Source organism: Seriola dumerili, unplaced genomic scaffold (assembly GCF_002260705.1).
Source record: "Seriola dumerili isolate Sdu_G_001 unplaced genomic scaffold, Sdu_1.0 BDQW01000290.1, whole genome shotgun sequence".
Lineage (NCBI taxonomy): Eukaryota > Metazoa > Chordata > Actinopteri > Carangiformes > Carangidae > Seriola > Seriola dumerili.
Genome location: NW_019174545.1, coordinates 3,294,122 through 3,315,406, shown reverse-complemented (window position 1 = coordinate 3,315,406; position 21,285 = coordinate 3,294,122). Strand labels below are relative to the sequence as shown.

General features: G+C 39.6%; 2 protein-coding genes across 2 annotated transcripts in view; one reads left to right on the top strand and one right to left on the bottom strand.

The window, feature by feature from the left end:
- The window catches only part of pgm5 (phosphoglucomutase 5), a 27,257-nt gene extending 11,074 nt beyond the window's left edge, over nucleotides 1-16,183 (top strand). Inside the window, exons 7-11 of the mRNA XM_022757730.1 lie at nucleotides 5,416-5,531; nucleotides 8,275-8,410; nucleotides 9,062-9,245; nucleotides 13,478-13,615; nucleotides 16,020-16,183. Coding sequence (XP_022613451.1) covers nucleotides 5,416-5,531; nucleotides 8,275-8,410; nucleotides 9,062-9,245; nucleotides 13,478-13,615; nucleotides 16,020-16,109 — 664 coding nt within the window. The 3' untranslated portion in view covers nucleotides 16,110-16,183. The remainder of the gene's footprint in view (nucleotides 1-5,415; nucleotides 5,532-8,274; nucleotides 8,411-9,061; nucleotides 9,246-13,477; nucleotides 13,616-16,019) is intronic.
- Nucleotides 16,184-19,225: 3,042 nt separating this feature from the next.
- Nucleotides 19,226-20,012, bottom strand: tmem252 (transmembrane protein 252). Its single transcript, XM_022757617.1, has 2 exons — nucleotides 19,747-20,012; nucleotides 19,226-19,463 (listed from the first exon to the last, which is right to left on the bottom strand). Exons 1-2 carry the CDS (start codon nucleotides 20,010-20,012, stop codon nucleotides 19,226-19,228), a joined length of 504 nt encoding a protein of 167 aa, XP_022613338.1.
- Between the last annotated feature and the right edge of the window lie 1,273 nt (nucleotides 20,013-21,285).

Here is a 21,285-nt window from a genome sequence, read left to right as displayed (position 1 = left end):
CTAAAGGAAACATTGCCTCTCCTTTACCATTCCAGGGATGGGAGGATGTAGGGAGAAGAGAGGGCTGAGCCACTGATGTGTTACCAGGATGAAGTCAGAATTCTTATTACATTATATTTACGTTTACTCACTTGGCAGATGCTTTTATCCGCAATGACTTTAATATTTTTTTATTGTTTTATGGCTGTTGTGCTGGTTACTAGGTTGTCTTAGTGTCTCTTTATCACTCCTAGTGCTTAAGGCCTAGTATGACAAGATGTGCTACTACCACACGGCGTGCTTTTTTATGGATTAATTTTCATCCTACATGCCCATTGGTATTTGTATGATATTTCTCATAATATTTTGGTGGAGTGAGCAATAGGAAAAGAAACCAAGAAACAATAAACCCAACAGCTTGAAACAGATGTAAGAGGTTGCAGCTCAAGAAAGAGGGTCAGCTTGGAATAATTTGGCATCAAGGACTTATTGTGCTATAACATAGCAGCAGCTCCCAACCCTTTATGTCAAATGTACCCCACATCCATATCAGAGTAGTTCAAGTGCCCCCCCCCCCCCCCGCCCCGCCCCACCTCCATCAAACGAAGACCAAGTTCTTGTTCCATGTGTGTTCATTTAAATCCATTTTAAAATAGGTGTTTCTTCAGTAGGTTTGGTTGAGTTTGCATTCATACTAAAACCACTTGCCACTTGCAAACATTTATCCATTACGTTGAGCTTTTTATTTCAACTTCCTTTTCACATACTCTTAATCACATCACAACTGAGTGGTATGTTCTGTGCAGTAGTTTTAACCACTTACAGTACCTGCCAGTAACTCCCTGAGGTACATGTATCTGTGGTTGGGATTTGCTGTTATAGAATTGGGATGGATCTTAAGCTTTTCCTGTGTTTAATTTAACGCTGTCCCAACGGGACCATACCACACCAGTTTCGATAGGGCAGGACATGTGTTCCCTTGTAATTCTGCCAAGGTTGAGTTCATTTCAAAAAATGGAGAAATGCTGAAAAAAACCCACTAAGAAAAACTGAAGAGTTGTCATCAGGCTGAGATGTTGTGTTATGCACCAGTATTTTGGTAGGAGGCAAGATGCAGAAGGTAGCCAGGTTAAACATTTACAATACACGCACACTTTTCCACCTGATATAATATTATTAAATGGTAAATATATTTTGACACAGCGTTGGAAAAGCCTAGAAAACTGTTTTGAACTGATGTCAGAAAGGTACTTTGATGATTCCACGAAACAATAGGTAACAGCTATGACCATTTAGAGAAGTCATCTCAACTTTATTTTCATTTTGATCACCATGGCAACAGCTTCAGTGTATTGAATTTCTGTGCTGTCCAGTGAGGGTTTGGGTTCAGGTGAAGAAGACTTCACATTTCAAGCCCAAGAAAAGCTCCAGCATGCTGTGCTTTTTGTCTCAATGCCAGTGTAAAGTTTTCAAGTCCAGGCTGTGCTCTCTTCAGAGGGGGAGGTGAGGAGTGAGGGCACTACATGCTATGTTTGGTAAAATATCAAGCCAAGGCCAAAAGCTGGCAATATTTCACTCTGGAAACCTCATTGCTCACTGTACTCCTCAGTGTTTACTGGTGCACAAGTTAGAGAGATAAACACAAGAAGACAGAGAGACAGAGAAAACGAGGGAGACACTCGATTAGTCTATGCAGGCGTGTGTTTATTGACTGTGAAATAATATTGTAAGTGTGTGTGCATCAGTTTGTGTGTAAGTTTTTCACCCAGAGGCTGGAGTTCAGAGGATGAGCATGATGTAAGGGAGACGTAGCTGAGCCCAATTAAGAAATCTCTGTCTGCTCTTCACCTTATGGGGGCAAAAATCATCCAAATCATTCAAACGACTGACCTTCTTTGACCCTGTTCAGTTTCATTTCATCTTACAGGCAGTGTTGCAGAAAACGTTTTTTTTTTTTTTACACAGTAGTCTCAGTCCCTGATGCAGTTTTGTTCAGTCCTTAAAAAAAAAAAGCATTGATTATCTTAGATAGTGCAGGATAGACAAGACCTGCTCAATGCATTAGGCATCTTAGAAGATTTATATGTAAAAGTAAAAGCAAACAAATCTCAGAAATATAGTTTGATTAAGTCTTCATTCTCAAAGTATTCAGGTTAGTCTGAATTGTCAAAAAAACAACTACGTATAGAGCTTCGCACTAGTGGAACTGTTTTAAAATCCCTTTTAAAATTGCTCTGTTAATTAAATTCAAAATTAAGTGATTCATAAATCTTTTAAAGACAGCTGGAATCATTAATTGGCACATTTAATAACATTGATATTCATTTGTATAAATTTGTATATGTACATTTTTATGAATCATTTTATGAATGGTTTTCTCAGTGCATCAATTCAGATTGAAAAGAATATATATTATCTGATGGCACACCTCAGCTTCCACAGTTATATGCTGTCAGCCCTCATTTAAAAACTTTGTTAGAAACTTTGTTTCAGAACAAAAATGTTGTGTTTTATACGACAAAGACACTTGACAACACATTCACACTTTGCCCAAATTCTGGCCCTTACTAGTGTGAGAAAGTGGACATTGATAGACTATAGAGCCTCACAGCTGAGAGGTCACACCTACACACGGGGGGATTACAGCCCTAAATAGAAACCTTCCAAGTTCATTCCTTGTGTCTCTGGTCATATTCATCGGCCAACTTTTTTTCTGTTTTGGCAAAGCCTGTGGAGAGGGAGGCAGCATCCACTGGGTCTGGCTGGCTGAGACAGTGTACTGTATCTGTTTGAATATGCTTGTGTTTGATTATGCGTGTATTATACCAAAACCTTATGTGTTTGGTTGAAGCAAAAAATGCCTCAATACTCCAAATGAAAAGAGAATTCTGATATTACGTGACTGACATCTCAACATGCTAATCTGTGATGTCTTCTCTTGCTTAGCAATGTGTAGATATCTTTTATTTTAATTATGCGCAGTCTTCAGAATCAAGTACATCCATTACTTGTACTAGTGGATCTAAAACATTCATTTCTTACTGTTTGTTTGAAGAGTGTCGTATCATAAGTGGAAGTGTAGAAAAAGACCAGGCTGAACTTGCTTGTTGTTTGTGCTTTGGTCATCACTGTTGTTGAGTTAAAGCTCAGCTGGTGCAATCATCAAACTTGAGAAAACACGATTCTCAGTCCTCTCCCAGCCACTTTGTCCAGGCGTTTTTACAGCATTGTTTGAAAACTGAGCACTGATAGGCTCAGCTTCAATGCTTGTGTTGGCCGCGGACGTGCCATTTAAAACGTCAAAAGCTCGTCAGAAGGCCAGCTTTTCTTTTTTCTTTTAGGAATGCCCGGGTTTCCGTTCCAGCTCTTTCTTCCCCAGAGGGGAATAAAGCTGGTTTACTCTTATTTGGTAATTTATCCCATCCTCATGTAAACAACTGTACTGAACACTTTGTGGGGTTTATTTATGTGCATGATGATTGTGTGGACATGTGTACCACCACTTAAAAACCTTCAGTCCTACTCACATCCACACATATTGCACGTGAGCTTGACATTTCTACATGTTTGTTTCTTTGGGAGCAACAACTGTTTTGTATTGGGTATTTTGTCCATTATTTCTTGGTGGAGTCCTAAGAATTGTGTTTACATTTTGTGGTGGTCACCGAGGAGGCGTGGATGATGTGGTTGACGAGTGATTTGTGGGGAATAACAAGGACACTGGGCAACTAAACATCTCTGCAAGCAGGCTTGGGATAGTAACTTTTATAATACAATATAAAAATCCCGGCCCTCTCTCCTGGAGGCTCAATGGATTTTCTCATAGAGGGTTTGTTTCATGATTTTAAAACATATTGCTTTGTTATTTTGTTTATAATCAAAGATAATATGTATCTAATAATGTACCGTACAGTGAAACATTAGAACCTAATGATTCTAATGATATAATTATAATTATTTTGTAAGAATCTTCAAAAATTTCACAATTCACAATTGTCTCAATGCTGTTTTGATGCCCTCTCCACACTTTCAGAAAAAAAGTCTGGTGAAGAAATACACAATTATTCATATTCCTGTTATACCTTAAAAAAAGTTGGCTTCAAACCTAAAATAAATGATTAATTTAAGCATTTATTTTGGCAAACTGATAAATCTATGGCGTCCTGTTTAGCTTCTAAATCCTCCACTATGTTCACCGGCTAGGCGCTAAGTTTGTCTAACCTGTGGACAGGTAGTGTACGAGAGCATTGAGAGTGAACCAAAACAATGAAGTTGCAGAAATGCTCCATACAGCTGAGGAGAACTGCAGAGTCTGTGATTGTTCTCCGTTGGTTCAACATTATGAGCAACTCCTTTCACATACAAGTGGTCATTTGATCCATTGTTATTATAAAAATATTTATCTATAGCACCTTTTAAAAACACTGGCTCTAAAAAAGCGTTATGTCAGCTTTAATAAACTCACCATGTTGTGGAATGTAAACTCTTCCATATGTAATTAAAACCTTCAGTTTCCAGAAACAAAACTGAGGACATGACCTCAGTGTCCTTAACGATAGCTGTGACCTTACCTATGAGGCTTTGACACTGTGCCAATGGCTGATTCAAATGTTAATACTGAATGTAAATCGTCATGGTTATAATAGCATGTTTAGTTTAGAGAGCAGACACAAAACCCCATGAACGTGTTTCAGATATTTAGTTGATGCAAGCGGAACAGAGGCTATAGCATGAAGAAGGGGAGGGACTTTGGCCCAATGACAAAGTACTTTGTGCCAAGATCTAATTATTTTAATTGCTGCAGATTTTGTTTGTTATTTAATAATATTGTCATTTTAAATGTTATTTCCATTTTTGTCCATATGTTTCAACCCTTTTCTATAAATATACCTGTTTATATTGATGTTGCTGTAATTCCATTGTATCCAGCCTTTTCAAAATTTGCACAGCTTTATTAGATCTTTTTCTTTGCTCTTTTCCCCTCGAGTCCATTTCTTTGCACTCCCTCTCCTCCCACATATAGTGCTGTCTGCACCTTTATCCCTCCAACATACACATGTATTCACATACGTACACACACATGCACATTCCCTCTCCTCCTCTCCCTATGTAAGTACATGGCTCAGGTTCAAAGCAAACATCAGCTAAAAGGTTAACTCACTTTGTTCTCGCTGCGTTCAACTTATTAAATTATTGGATGAGCTGTTGGCAGATCAAGCTTGTCACACAGCATTTGGTTTGCTTTATTTCAAAGGTCAGAGGATTGTTTGTAAGCTTATCTTTCTATCAGAACTGGGGAAACTGGCTGGCGTGAGATATTAGACAGAGATAAAATACAGTGTGTTTTTGTGAGCGTGAAGTAGACGAAGATTGTCTCCAGCTTTGTTTGTTTTGTTTGTTTTTTTTTTATCTCTCTTTCTTTCTGCCTGTTTGTAGGGTAGCCAAAGCCATGAAACTGGCGCTGTATGAGACTCCGGCAGGCTGGAGGTACTTTGGGAACCTGATGGATTCTGGGCGTTGTTCCCTCTGCGGGGAGGAGAGCTTTGGGACAGGTATGAGCTAGCACACTCACTCGCAATCCAAACAACACAGCCCTCCATCCATGAGGACAGATTTGTGAATGCTGAATGTCATCAATACAGAAATGTATCCAGTAAATACAGAGACAGCGCAGCAGTAGCCTGTTTGAATGTGGGTAGAAGGTCACTGATTCGCACCCCTGTACCAGCTTGGAAAATGTGAGCGGGTGTGTGACTGAGAAATCCCCTCCCCTCAGCGGCAACTGTTGTTGAGGTGCCTGCGAACAAGGCCATCATTAGAGGACTGCACCAGCCAGCTGCTGCTAGCTCAATATGCAGCAGGGACTTGCTGAAACATTCAAACAGCACGTGTGTCCACTCAGCTTTTCATTATAATTAGAGTGAAATTGCATGTTGTTACAACTTGGCTCTTATTTTCATAGTGTTGGCCATCGTTAATGTTGGTTAACATTGGTTATGATAACATTTTACTCACCAAACTGATTTCAGAGATCTGGGAACACAGCACCACACTACAATGAAGTCCAATGGGGAAAGAAACGGTCAGACAGGTTGCAGCTGAGCGCTCAGATGGCTGCATTGGTAGTTTTGATTAAGGTACTGTGGGACAATGGAATTCAATCCAGAAAGCTTGGTTTGAAGAGTAGATCCATATGTTAGAAAAATACTGCACAACAGTAAAGACAAAATAAAGACAGGATTTTACAACTCTGGAAAGTTATTTGTTTGTGTAATAATTCTGATAATTTGCTTTGAAAACTTTTTTTTAGCAGTGTAGCCACAGTGTTGTGTGAGTACAGTGTTATTATTACAGATAAGAATGATGGCCAAAACTACAAAAATTATATACACGTGTTTATGAAATCATCATTTCCCTTCAAAGCTGAAAGAAAGTTATCACAATTTACCTATTCCCCTCTCTTCCTCACACTCACCAGCCAGTTTTAGAGTTGTAAGCAGTGCATCCCGGCTGCCTGTAGCTGCAGGCAGTGTTGTAATAGATGTGAGGGCTGTGACCCTGACTGCATGTGTAAATAATCCCCATTCTTCTGCTATAAAAGGAGACGGGGGCTCCCTGAATCACTTCAACATGCGGACAGGCCTCCAGCGGCAGTGGTATATATGAATTTGAAAACGCAAAGTTTGAGAAGTTGAGAAGAAAAATGTTTGCGGGTGTGAACAGGACAGAAGACAAGAGAAGATTGTAGGAAAGAGAGGAGAGGGAGTTGGGAGAGTCCAAATATGAGGAGTATTGACAAGGAGGAGAGAAATGGAAGTAGCAGAGAGCGCAGAGGACTATGGGAGCTTATTCGTTGTCTAGCCATGTAAGGCCAAAAGCTCAGACGGAGCCCTGAGTAGTAAATCATCAGAGCTGCACACCACTCCTGGCTTTCACTAACTCTCACACACTTATTCAAACGTACACAGCATGAATCATTACCTCCTCCAACAAGGTTCTTTTCACCTGTGTCTGTATGTGTGTTTGTTGCTTTGTTTGTTTGATTGTCAGCAGGAATAGGAAAAAGGTAACGAACTGATTTGTACCAAACTTGGTGGAGAGTGTGAGACGCAGGGAGACCGACAGTGACACAGGGATTAGATAATAACAACAGTCAGTTTCCTAGCAGCTGTATAATGCTACAGCTGGACACAGACCTAGGAAGTTCACTTCTTGTGGACAGTGTTTGGTGGTGAAAACAATAGTATAGAGTTATATATGCTATAAAAAGGAGACATAATATCTTCCTGTTTTTCTGTTAAATATATGTAGATGTATTTTAAAATAAAGTGATACCAAACAGCTCAGTCCATTTTCCACTTCAATCTCTTGAAAGGGAAACATTACTAACATATTCATCTAATTGAAATGTCAGAGTGTCCCCTTAACAGATACCTTTACTGTGCAGCTGTCTTTGAGAACAGACTGATAGCTCCCCAATGAAGGAGACTGATAAAGGGTGGGATTTACTCCTATGTTTGTGTGTATATATGTGTTTGTTGAGTGGGGAGAGGGAGAGATTATTTGTATGAGGTACATCTCCAAGCCCAAGTGGTTGGACCTTCTGTTACATTAGAGATGAATACTATGCCAAAATGACCTTCATTTTTACATTTGCTTCTTGTAATATGTTAAGAATCCAACCCTGTTATGAGGTAATTAGTAAATTTGCAAAAAAGAAAATAAGTTTTTTCCACGAGGGTTCTGATGAAACTCTGCAGCTCCAGTTTTCTGTTCTTTCTTCACACAGAAACACACATTTGTTATCTTACTTTGATCGATAGCTACCGCTCTCATATCTGTCCGTTAAGTATGAAGCCCGAGCCAGGACACAGTTAGCTTAGCTTAGCATAAAGACTGGAAATAGGGGGAAACAGCTAGCCTGACTCCATCCAAAGATAAATAAAAGATATCCACCTACCAGTACCTCTAAAGCTCACTAACCATCTCATTTTGTCTTGATTGTTCTATGGGAGGTTAAATGCTACACTATTTATTGGTTAGAAGCTGTGACTTAAATAGAGCCAGGCCAGTTGCCCCACCTTGTTTCCATTTGTGCTAAGCTAATCTAAAGGGCTGCCAACCATTTTTTCATACATCCTAAAAACTGAAGTTTTGGGTGTCTTAACAACTCTCTGCACACAGCACAGTTACGTCATGGTTATATGTTATCTCTCATCACCTCAGTTCAGTTCCACACTGTATGAGAGGCTTATCAAGAGCTGCGATATTTTTGTGCGTTTCTTTCTCCTCTAGGTTCAGACCACATTCGTGAGAAAGATGGTTTGTGGTCAGTGCTGGTGTGGTTGTCCATCATGGCGGCCAGGAAACAGGGTGTGGAGCAGATCGTGAGAGAGCACTGGGCCAAGTTTGGACGCAACTATTTCTGCAGGTAATCGGCTAAGAAATCTCTTTATTGGTCTATCCTTGTTTTAATCATGGAGCCGTTTTCCTTGTTTGAATCATGAAATCTTGAATTTATGTGAATCTGAAAAAGCCTGTGATTGACTCGATGATTCCCTTTCCCCAAAAGTCTCAATCCCCTCTATCCCTACCGAAGCCAAATATGTCTCCCAGGCCTTCACCTTCATCCATCTCTCCTCTAGCCTCTCCTCACTGGTTGCCACTCGTTCTTATTTTAACCTCTCCCCTGTGAGCGTCAGAGATAGTTACTGCAGTCAGTGTTCCCACTGACAGTTGCTGCAGCTTTTCATGTTCCCACAGAGAGCTTCTCTAAACTGATGAACATTTCCCACAACACGTAGCTGGAGAGGACATACAGGTCAGGCCGAGCAAGAGATGACCAAAAAGTCTGCAAAACACAAACATCTGTCATCATATAGCCATTATAGTTAAGCTATTTGTACATTAAACCAATTTGAAAACGTATCAGAGAAAAAATAAGACAATTTTCTTTAACGCTAACAAAGTTTTTCCTTTATTACAAAGTTTTTCCTCTCATTGCTTTCTTATGTTAGATATGGTTTCATTGCTTGTGTGTGTGTGTGTGCGTGTTTCTGTTTGTGTGCCTTGTGATTGTCAGGTTTGACTACGAAGGCCTGGATCCTCGTGCAGCTTTTTACTTGATGAGGGATCTGGAAGGAGTAATCTCAGATAAAGCATTCACCAGCCAGAAGTTTGCTGTGGGAGACCACATATACAGTGTGGAGAGAGCCGACAACTATGAGTACATCGACCCCGTGGATGGAGCAGTGGCTCGAAACCAGGTCAGTCTGGGAAGAATGCAGGATTTTACATGACAGAGTCGGACACGTAGAAATGAGTAGGGAGGACAGGAAGTGATACAGGATTTAAGGGTTGCACCAATCCAATACGCCCGGGTTGGTGTCGACAAGAATACTAATTTTATGAAGCAGTTCAAGTATCCGCATTAAACATATAGTTTCTTTGTAAAAGTAAAAAAAGCACTGGTATCAGATCTGCTATTTGGTATTGGCAGATACTCTGAATTTAGATATTGAAACTGGCACTGTAAGAGAATTGGTGCATCCTGGTGCAACAGTCATTTTGAACACTTGAGAAGGAAATCTAACCCAAAAAGTGTAACTTTGATTTATGGAATTCAGATTGACCTATGATTGCTTGAAATGTGAAATTAGTATATTATGGTGTACTTGCTTCCCCTGAGAGAGGTTATTCACCCTGTGTATGTGTGTGGCAAGTTCAAAATGGCTTCTGAGGGCAGCCTACATGGGAAGTTACCAATGATTATTATGTTTAGAATACTAAATAACACTCACATTAACATTCAGGTGGCAATAACCACCAGAAACTTGATTGCTGATCAGCATTAGTTTATCACAGATATATCATATTGGCATATATGTTGGCCATTTCTGTAAGTACTGATTCAAAGCTTAGTGTCTCTGCTTCACATTTTGTCTTAAGGAAGGAAAGAAGCATCATGATAAGAATGAAGGTGTGGTGGTGGTTTAAATCTATACACTCAGTTGGAAGTTTATTGTGTACACCTTGCTAAAACTAATGCAGTCTAATACAACAGTCCTGACCTAAAACTGGGAGTGGCTGCCTTATCCAATAGCAGCTGGACCAATCAGAAATGTTGCACAGACCCCGGACCTGTCATTAAATTGAGTTGGACTAGAAAGTGTGGGCCGAGAGCTGGTTCATGCCATGTCAAGTCTGCCTGAAGACACTGCACACTCGCAATCACACAGTTTCTCCGTCTCGCTCTCTTTCATACACATTCGTCAGCTGCTCGTGAGCCAGACCACCCACTGAGCTTCAGTGTTGTCTCATCAGAGAGTTTCCATGTTTGGACATGACAGTTTATCTTCCATTATAAACTGTAAACATATGCATACAAAGACACATGACATACAGCACACTGCCCCACAACATACACTGATAACTGCCTCGGTCACTATAACCTCCCTGTCTCCCTCCCCCTCAATCTCTGTTAAGTTTACCCAGCTGACTCCCTCTGTTCTGCCCAGAAATGTGTGGAAACTCATTCCTGGCGTCGACACTTCTTAGCCTGTGCCCCACCTAATACCACACAGACCCACACACACACACACGCATTCACGCACCCACGCAGGCAAGCAAACGCACGCACACACGCACACTTGCATGACCTACATGTGTTCACACTTGTGTTTGCCCGCAACTTTGTACGTCAACTTCACCTTACATGTCTTAATAGCGTAAAGGAGGGACAACATCTCTCGCTGTCCCACTGTGAATACTCCACCGTGTTACCATGGTTACAGCAGCTCCACAGCTAGTTTAGTCAGTCACCCCAAAATGTGATTTAACCTCACTGGTAAATCCTCAGTCGCACCAGTGTGTGTTATTACAGTACACATTCCTCCCAGGACAGAATTATATCAGCTGTCGTCTCACTTGCAGTCTCTCCACTGCGAGTGTGTTTGAAGGGGGGAAAGCTGGCACATAGACACAAACACACACACACACACACACTCAAGACAAAGTATGGGGGATTTACACGGTAGTGACATGGCAGCCTTTTGTAGCTGACTACTGAATTCATTCTACATTGTCTGCATATCTTCCAGATAGACGGATAGATAAAAAACATTGCCATAGAACCTGTAATACCTTCCTGCATACTCTGTTTTTGGGTTACTTTTGAAAATGTAGTATCTGCCGACACAATGTGTGTTTTCAGATCTATTTTCAGGTCTATTTTTAGAAGTCCTTCTGGAAGTTTCTCCCATCTCTACACATGATCTCTGGAGCCAGAGTGACCATCAGGTTCTTGGTCACCTCTGTTATCAAGGCCATTCTCCCCTGATTGCTCAGTTTGGCAAAAAAAAAAAAAGAAAAGAATTGTAGCATAATGCCACAACATACCATAATGTGAAATTATTGAAGAGGTTTTGAATAATGTCCGAATGCAATGTACTTAAAGCTAGCCCAGGTTTTCTCCCCAGATAGCGATCTTCCTCTAACAAAGTGAGCTTGCTTGGCTTTCTCTCTGTGGCAAAGCCAGAAATCAGTAGGAGTTCTAGTTCAATTTTGTAGTTACTGAAAATTTATAAGCTGTTTTCACAGAAAACAATCATCCCAAAGGCATAATAATATTTATATAGGGAAACAGTTTCAGGTCTTAAGTTAGTTTTGATTAAAAATGAAGTTACTGAGCATTGAACATTAGACAGACAGACGCACAGACACACTGTGGCTGGTATGTGGTCCACTCAGGGCCTCTGAGCTTTGCAGTGGACATTGTTTCTAACAGCCTCCTGATAACCGCTACTCTATTGTTAGAGATGAGCTGACATACTCACAGATAGAAAGACAGACAGACAGGCGGACGGACATCTCTCATTATCACTGTCTCTCCTCACCCGGACTCTGACATGTTATCCTCCCTCGCCAAACTCAGATTAGGAGGAAGGCGAGTGGTGGTAGAGTTACTTTTCCTTTTAGTGCAACGGTCTATAAAAATGCAGCTGAGTATGAAGAGGTTAACAGCTATTAATCTGAGATGGGGTTACTGTTGTACTGGGGTGCTGCACCCACTTGACTTTTTACTGCTATAATAGTTCGTAAAATCCCTCTGTACTGTTCTTAAAAGAAACTACACAGCATTTGTCAATATGAAGACATGTAGTACATTTTTAGTGATGAACATGAATATTCTGACAGCAGTACTTAGAACCATTACAGCAGAGTCACTCAAGGTATATGTATCCAGGGCGTGTTTTATGAAAACCATTATGACTTCTCTTATACATGCTCCTTGTTTTTTCTCAAAACATATTGCCGTCTTTTCCCTTGAGCTTGTCTTTCGCTCTAATGGGATAAGGAAAGAGGCGCTGTGGAATGTAGGACAGATAAGAGTCATCACACATTCATTACTCAAAGAGTCTTATCTTCCTTACGTCAGCTAGCGAGAGCTGTAGTTGGTTACCCCAACGCAACAGTATCCTGTTTTTCCTGAAAATGTTGAGGTTAAGTTCAAAGTTAACCGTGGAGGTTGTGGAGGCTCTTAATCAGGAACCGTGGAAACACAAACGTGATGAGCTCCTGAAACAAATGGTCAAGAATCACCCTTGAAATTAACACTTGACGACTGGCGTATTTATGACCTTACATAACTTCATAGACAGTACTGCTTTGGATACAAGCATGTTGTGGTGTGCACTGTAAAGGAATCCTGTTTGAAGTCCCAGAAATACACACAATGTTAGTGACATCTAGTGGATGTTTGCAGTTACTGCGCACTAAAGAACTCTTCACCTCCACCGAGGAGGTTATGTTCTCACCCCTGTGCGTTTATTTCAGCAGGATTATGTAAAAAGTATTGCGTCAATTTGCACAGAACTTGCTGGAAGAACCCATTAAATTTTGAGGCAGATACGGATCATTTGCTATCAATTAGAATTTTTTTCTCTGAAGTCTGATGCATGCTGTTTGTCATTGGCCTTGGCAGAGGTCTGCGTTTTCTGAGTGCCCTTCTAGTAATTTGTTATTTTGTCAGTATCACCAATTTGCATATTTGGGACCTAATGAATAATCAAGAGTGGATAAACTTTTAATACTTAATACAATAGTAATTGTCTGATATTTAAAAATTTATATTGTATGATGAATTTCATGCTCATCATCATTTATGTTGTATGTGGCATGTAGAATGAAATTGCAAATTTAGTTTAGTATACAGAGCCAGTAAGATTATTCAGTTCATGCTGTCAGAATATCTTCATGCCAAACCATCAGTCATTTGGTAATATAACAAGCTCATGTACCAAACTTTTGTTGGGTAAGTACACAGGCATTAAATGAGCTGCATTTCTTCAGTGCATATAATTATAAACTGAACACTAAGGAACTGGCTGTTTGTTTAGTCTTGGTGAAAGTAACAATGGAATTTAATTTAGTCTCTTTTGGCTCTGTTGTTGTGTGGTCAGCGTTTGTCATTATTTTGTTTTGGTTTGTATGTTTCCAGGGTTTAAGGATCATCTTCACCGATGCATCGCGCCTGGTGTTTCGGATGAGCGGGAGCGGCGGCGGGATGGGTGCCATCATCCGCATTTATGCCGAGAGCTTTGAGAGAGACCCTGAGAGACACAGCAGGGAGACACAGGTACAGAGAGGGTGTGATGGTGTGTCTGTGTGCTTATCTTGTGTGTGTGTGTGTGTATATAATGTCTATGAGTGGCTAGAGTCTGTAAAATGAGTCATTTAGTAGTAGATACTCACAGATTTGTCATTATAAAAACCAATACTATCTTAGCTTTATTGACTGATATTAAACAATAGCAGAAGTTATCTCAGATGGCGTATGTTATATATCAATCATCTCTGCTGTTTTCATTTAGTGTTCATAATTTTGGCATGAAATTTCTATTTCCTTCATGTCTTTACAACAGATTTGTTGTGTTATTACTTTCCATCATGCCTTGTTTTGTGCTCACCACCTCAGAAGCCAACTGCATTGAAGTGTTTTGATCTACGTTGTGACACTACTGACGCTGACTGACCTGTAGACTTTGGAGTGATTAGGAACACAACCTTCTAGTTTGGCTATCGATGTTGGAATAGCGAGTACCCAGGGGCTGTAAAGATGCAGTCATGATGGCTGGACAGCCTCATTTAGGTTTGGCCTCCTGACCGAGCTTTGCCTGTATTTTCTGAATCAAAGGACAAAAGGGACAAAGGACAACCAGTAATGTCTGACTTTGTGGTGTCATAAAATGAAAACTTTAACATTAAAGTTGTTACATTTCCTTTGGGAGCCAGAATGAAAATATCAGGGGACAGCAAAATTAACATCACAGTGGTAAAAAAGCCAGGGATTAGACCTCCATTGTGTAGCCTATGAAAAGGGTTCATTTTTTAAACACTGACCACAACACAGCAGCATTCCTCTGGCTAACCTATTGTTCATTAATATAAAAACAAATATTGTTTAACCTGCTATATTTCAACTGGTATAGCCCAAATGTTAACATTTTATTTTCCTTGTCCCCATTGTGTGAACCTTCACTGAACCCTTGAACAATCTGTCATTAATACTAGATCATAAATAATAAAATCATAATAAATTCCTAATCATTCTGCCCCTTACCCGACGCACATAAATCACCTGAGAGGACGCACAAGATTAGCCAACATGCTCATTAGGCCAGATTAAATGTACCGCAAATACTTTTATATATACACCACTGAGCTGAGCAGCACAGTTGCATACTGTGTGTGTGTTTCAGTGTCAGAGTCTAAAGCCTAAACGATGATATCATCAAGTTTCACATTGTACTTGTGTTTGTATGTTTATGCTGTGTAATGTGTTGGGATGTGAGTTGTATTCCATCACACAACCCTGTGCTATGAAGGGTTAAAAATAACACCATAACACAAAACTCCTGAGTCAAGTCATAAGCAATGTTAGTGACATGTGCCGTGCACATGCGCAGAACAAATACATTGATATATTGATTGATATACTGTACATGCTGTGTAGTATAAACTGTAACTTGTTCTCAGTCTTCATTCATTCTATGTTTATTTTTCTGCACCTGATCTAGTTTAAACACTTGTCATGGCGCAACTCAGCATTCCCTCATACTTAATTTCTTTATTGCACCCAAGTGTTCTTGTTGCAGACATTTTATGAATGAATTATCTATAACGAGTAACAAGAAGTGGTTCACAATCTAGGCTGATGCCTCTGTAAAATCCTCCGTACATGCACGTTCACACAGTTTTAATAGCGCAAGCACCACACCAGGTTACTGGTGCTGGAAACTGTTTAACTATCTGTTTTATCTCACATCATATCTACCATACAGTATATGTGCACAAGAAAACAAAGACCAGGTCGATGTCTGTTGATGAAGTGCTCAACAACTGTAACTCAGTGAGAGGCTAGATGTTAAGATCAGTGTTCTCATGGTCATAGTCTCTTAGTGGCAAGTTGTTGCTTTTTTCTTGCTGTGCTTATAATATAGAGTTGGAATATAAATTGAAATATAATATAAGTGTCATAATCTAATTTTTTTTCTGCCATGAAAAAATCAAATCACATTTATGTTGTCCAACTCATCCAAAGAAAGAAACTCATTGGTCAGAGGTGCAAACAATGCAAACAATACACAGAAGCAGTACAACAATACTCAAACTAAAAAACTGAGACAGAACAATGCCAAAAAAAAGCTATACATTGTCATTTTCGGGTATCATGTCCTTTATCTTCTTCCCCTCTAGCAAGGAACATCTTCCCAACTGACAGTTTCAAAGATTTTTTGATATTTTGTTATGGACTGAGAGTGAATTGCTGCATGCTAGCAGATGGTCACGGCTACAGACATTGATTAGCCAGTCGGGGTCTCAACCTTAAAGTTCAAAAAACATTCTGATCATGAAAGAAACACTCCCTGAATTTGTAATGATACATAAACACGCCAAACATTCCTCCCCGCTTGATTCAAAACATCATCCGTCACTGGTGAATGATCGTTGCTGAAAATTCTCTATGTTTCTCACTGCAGGTGGTGCTGGGTCCTCTCATTGCCATTGCCCTGAAGCTCTCCAACATCCATGAGAGGACAGGCCGCCGTGGCCCCAACGTCATCACATGAGCAAGCGGGAAAACACACACATGCATGCACACACATGCGCATTCATCTACCTGCTCACACAGATAACCCCCCCCCCCCCCCCCCAAAAAATGTTTGTGATGCTTTAAACATGCTTTCTCTGTAACTTCAGGTTCATTTTTCATTTTTCTTTTTAAAGAAATGACTAAACTGAGGGTGCTTAATGCAGGAGTTTATCTCCCCACAAGAAAATTAATGTTGCACAATTATCTCAATTGTTTATTGACCACTATATTGAGAACTTAGCATAGTGTCAGTGTTTAAACCAGGGAGGCTATTTAATTATCTCAACAGTAAACCAGTTATCAATGTGCAGAATGACGTTTAATGTTTGTGCCTTGCTTTTATCGAGACATATTGACTGAGGGAGCCTAAAAGGAGTTGTCCATTTTTTAACTCACGCTGTTTTTGTATAACAGTGCAGTGTTCACTTTTCATATTGCTTGTACCCATCCTCTCATATACAGTACGTCACAGTGGTTTTTTTTTTCTTTTCAACCATTTCATGCAGACGTAATAATTTTTTCAAAGTGTAAAATAAAAGCGGCATTGCATCACAACTTATATGACATAGTGATGTGAATTGAAATGTTTGATATGAAATGAAGTTAAAGCTCTATGAAGTGGGGAGTAGTCACACTCATGTTTACTACCTAAGGACAGGGAAATCAAAATGTATAATAATGGTAACATAGCAAGATCAGGAATGAAGAAGAAAAATATATTCTAATATGGTTTTACTTGTTTTCTTTATTTTGTCAGTTTAGGCCTTTGGGAATGCAACATAACCATTTTTTGATTTGTTTTTTTTAATCCAAATAAACTCTTTTGTGTGTAGTGGATGCTTTTTCAATTGATTCGGACAGGTCTAATGGAGACAAATAAAAATACATCAGAGTGAGAGAGCTTGCCCTCAGGCATTTTTGGGTTTTAATTAAACAGATTCTTCATAATTAAGAGCACCATGTTATCCTGATACTATATATCACATGCTGATTGCGGAGGAAAAGTAGGCTTTTGTTTCCCAAGTACAGCACCTGCTTTCGAACGGAGTGTGAAACGTGTCGAAGCTGTTGTGTTGTGATAAGAAATGAAGAGGGTTGATCTTTATACGGCCTGAATGAGACACCGAGAGCAGGAACTCATAAACACACCGATTGCCGTCATTATGAGTTGAGGATATGCCAGTGGATATCCACAAGGATGTGTTCACTCAGTCAGCCAGACATTACCTGTCAACCATTACAGGTTATTGCCCCATCCAACTGTTTTATAATGTCATGGGTTATTTCTGAGGTTGGATGAGGATCAGTGGCAGTTTATCACCTTTGAGTTTGTCGCTAAGAAGACAGTTTAGCTGAAATTGTCCATGTTTCAGAGACTAATGTCTAATAAGTAGAGGCATGCGTAGATGAATATGCTCCTGTTAGTAATCCCCTGTTTCATTTGAGCATTAAAATGCAAAGTTGCATACTAGTGCAGGACATTTTGCTCCACCAGTGTTTTTATTGTGTTGAACTTTTCAACTGAGCTGTCAGGTGTGCTTCAGAGAGAACATGTAATCTATTGAAACAGCTTGTTAGGAAATCTCATGGTGTCATGCACAGCAAATGTACAAATTCAGCAAAGACTGAAAAGACTTTGTTTTGCCAGAGCATTATTGGCCTTAGTTAGGGCCATAGTATACAAATACACTCAATGGGCCGCTGACATAGTTGCAAATATTTAAAATTTGTAATTAAGAGCATTAACTCACTGTGCTCTGTGTCCATATGTCCAATTAGATATTAGTGTATTTTATTATTTGTAAAGCCGTTCTGGCCTGACTGTCATTACAGATGTGCAAACTTATTTCACAAAATCCATCTTGTAATCATGAGCTAGTATTGCCAGACATACTGTATATCTGCTGTCACTCATGTATGGGCAGATGTTGGAAAGACAGCCTCCATGTTTTCTGCTCCAGCCACTTGGAATAATCTACAAAAGGACTTTTATTTGACAAATTCTCATTTTTAGCCTAATTTAATCTTATTTCAGTATCATTAAGTTTTATATATTGGTTTGTCCACTGTCTGATTTCATGTTGTTTTTCCACCAGCTTTATATGCTGCCGTCTTGAGTAGGTTTGCATTGCAAAAGAAGTTTTCAACCTCAGTAGTTAAAGATATAATTTGGCAAAAAATAAAACTAATGTATGGGATGTTGTTGTGGCCTGAGGACAAGGTCCATGTAATTTTAATATTCCTGGTTCAAGTCAGTCTGTTGTACACTATTCACTACAGATTCGTTACTATAAACTGCTTTTTTTCAAGTAGGAACTTGTCAATTTTAAAATATACAATTCAGATTTTGGTTCAATCTATTTTAAAATTTAATCAGGTTGCCCAGTAAAAAAAGATTTTTTAAAGACTATTATTCTAAAAGGTCTTGATGAATGTGACAAGTCATAGTTTATAATGCAAAACAAATCTTCCAAAGGTTGCCTTAACATTGAGGAAGAAACATTTTGAGCACAAGCAATATAATGACACAGTGCAGGTTTAGCACATTGATATTTTTATTCCATAATACAAACAACCCTAGGACAGGGGTAACATCACTCACCTCTATACACAGAGTGGTATTATACTTGTAAACATACAGGAGTGTTTGATTTTAATAGTTCACAAATTGAACTACAGTGCAGGTAAAAATCCATCTGTCCATTCAGACTTCCATGGATCCAACTGGAATAATATCGTCCTCTGTTATTTGTCAACAGTTTTGCAGTTCAAATGTGAAGCTTGTCCTTGTTTTAGGAAACCAGAGACAAAACCATTTGAGTAACATAAGCACAAAACCACAGTTTAACTGTACAGACTGTTCCTCTACTAATACCTCTGGGCTGAAACAGGCCTGTTAGCAGTCCGGTCAGACATTAGAGTTCAGAGTTTGGGCGCTGGGTGTAGATTCATGGCTCACAGGTGATGTCAACACGACTCTGTGGTCCATACAATCCGGCAATACAAGCCCTTTCCCATTTTCTTCTGGAACTTTCTCTTTCAGCTCAGTCTAGAAGTCATGCCTTTCTATAATCAGCATTTCTCCCTTTTCTCTCAGACAGTTAGTTCCTGTCCCTGCTCTTGCTGAACACACTCGAACTGACTGTATTTCGGAGGCTGCTCCCAGCTCCACGTGCAGTCCGGGGCCTCTGAGCTGTCCTGGCTGTACAGCGGAGGAGCGAGACCCATGACAACATCCACTCCGTCAACCACAACCACAGTCTCAGGGACTGTATCAGGAGAGACTTGGCTTCCCTGGGACTCCTCATATGATGGAGGAAAGGAGCTTGGTCTGCAGAGATAAATACAGAGAATACATTAGTGGCATTAGATTCATTTTATTTGTTTTCCAGAAAAACACTTTTTCTGTAGTTTCCTCCAGAAAGCAAACACTTTTCTAACTTTACTTAAAAAGTTTTATTTCTTTTTTCCAATTGTTATAGTAAGTATTGCGCAAAAATAATCACTTAGAAAAAAGTGCTTAAATATTCCATATTTTCCAAAACTAGGTAACTTTTTCATGTTCACTGAAACACTTTGAAAGAGTTAGTACCAGTGCTCACAGGTGGTTTTACCTTTCAATAGTGTAGATGTGGATGTGCTGTTCATGTCTTCCTCTGTGGTATATCTTACTCTTCATGCTGAGGCAGATGGTCCAGAAGACCCCGACGAGCATGGCCAGGAAGCCGAAGACAATGACGATATAGCCTGGGATGACCTTCCATGTGTGTTGGTACTCGGTCTGCTGGGACACCAGGTAGGCCCCGATGCACGTCAACGCAAATCCCACCCCAGGCAGGACTATCCGGGCCAGAGACCACAGCTGCTTTTTCACATTCATGATCATTTCACTCCCTTGTTGCTTTTTATTGGAGTTTCCAGGTGTCGTTTTCCTTCTTATTTCTGTACCTTTCCAAGTCTTGATGACACTGGTATCAGGCAGGAGCTATTTATATTTTAGTTTTATCCCTCTAGTGCCTGCTCAGGATAAGACGATGTTAGACGCACCTATAATGTGAATAAATTCCCTCTCCAAATTTGAATGCCAACAAATGGTGCTGCAGTTGATGGTGTGTGAGTTTGTGCAACTTTCTCTACCTCTTCAGACATAAAGGGAGGTGACTGGAATGTACCTGCCTCCTCGGTTGTATATTAACACAGTATCAATCTGGGGTCAGAAGGATGAGTGAGATATGGTTGGTAGAGGCAAAAACATTGAGAAAATTCTTTGGGCTGAGAGCTGATAAGAGAACAATTGACTAAACTTGGTAGTAGACAGGTGTGGGATCCATATCTCAATATGTTCTGTTGTTTGTGCTGTCACAAGTGGAAAAAATAGCAGGTGGCTTATCTTATGGTGGTGGAAGCTGTTGGCCACTGGTTCCCAACATTGTAAATATATAAATCTGATGAGTACATAGAAATCGGGTACACAAGTTTTTCTACCTAACTTTTCTAACTAACTAACTAACTTCTAAGTAACTTTCTAACTAACTCTAATTTTGTTTCTTGTGAAATACTAGATACTTTTACCTCTGAAGACCCGTATAAATCTCTCAAATTAAACTGCCTGAAATCTGAGAAAGACAAATCCCTCTTTGGTCGAACTGCTCACAGTTTATGACCATAACCTGTTATGAAGAGTTACAAGTAGACTTTGATTTATATCAAGGTTTTACGAGCCAAAAAGGTTGCGAACCACTGCTATCGGATATAACATAATACTGTGCACTTGCTAACTTGATGATGTTATACATGAATACATACAGATATTTCTACTAATTATAATAAAAGGTGAACTGTTATAACTTAATTATTGAAAAAGAAAGAGTTTACAGTAAAAAAAAAAAATCTCCAAAAGTTTGCTCTATGAAAAACAATAAGAACAAAGAAGCAAACAGTTCAACAGAAAGATGAATGAACGATCCTGGTGCCGATCCAGTTGTCTGTGAACATTATCATTCCTCCTGATGACTACTAGAGACACAATGAATGAATGAATGAATGAATGAATAGAGCTGTTACTGTCTGAATCTGAATCTGGCAACAACAAAAAAAGGAAGCTGAACAGAAAAGGAAACAATACATCACAAATCAATACTGTTTGCTACAGT

What these genes read in the sequence shown, in the direction of transcription:
- tmem252 (XM_022757617.1), bottom strand. Translation starts at nt 20,012, where the DNA reads ATGAATGTGAAAAAGCAGCTGTGGTCTCTGGCCCGGATAGTCCTGCCT. An exon ending in CACATCTACACTATTGAAAG is followed by an intron (nt 19,464 to 19,746) that starts GTAAAACCACCT and finishes TTATCTCTGCAG; the next exon opens with ACCAAGCTCCTTTCCTCCAT.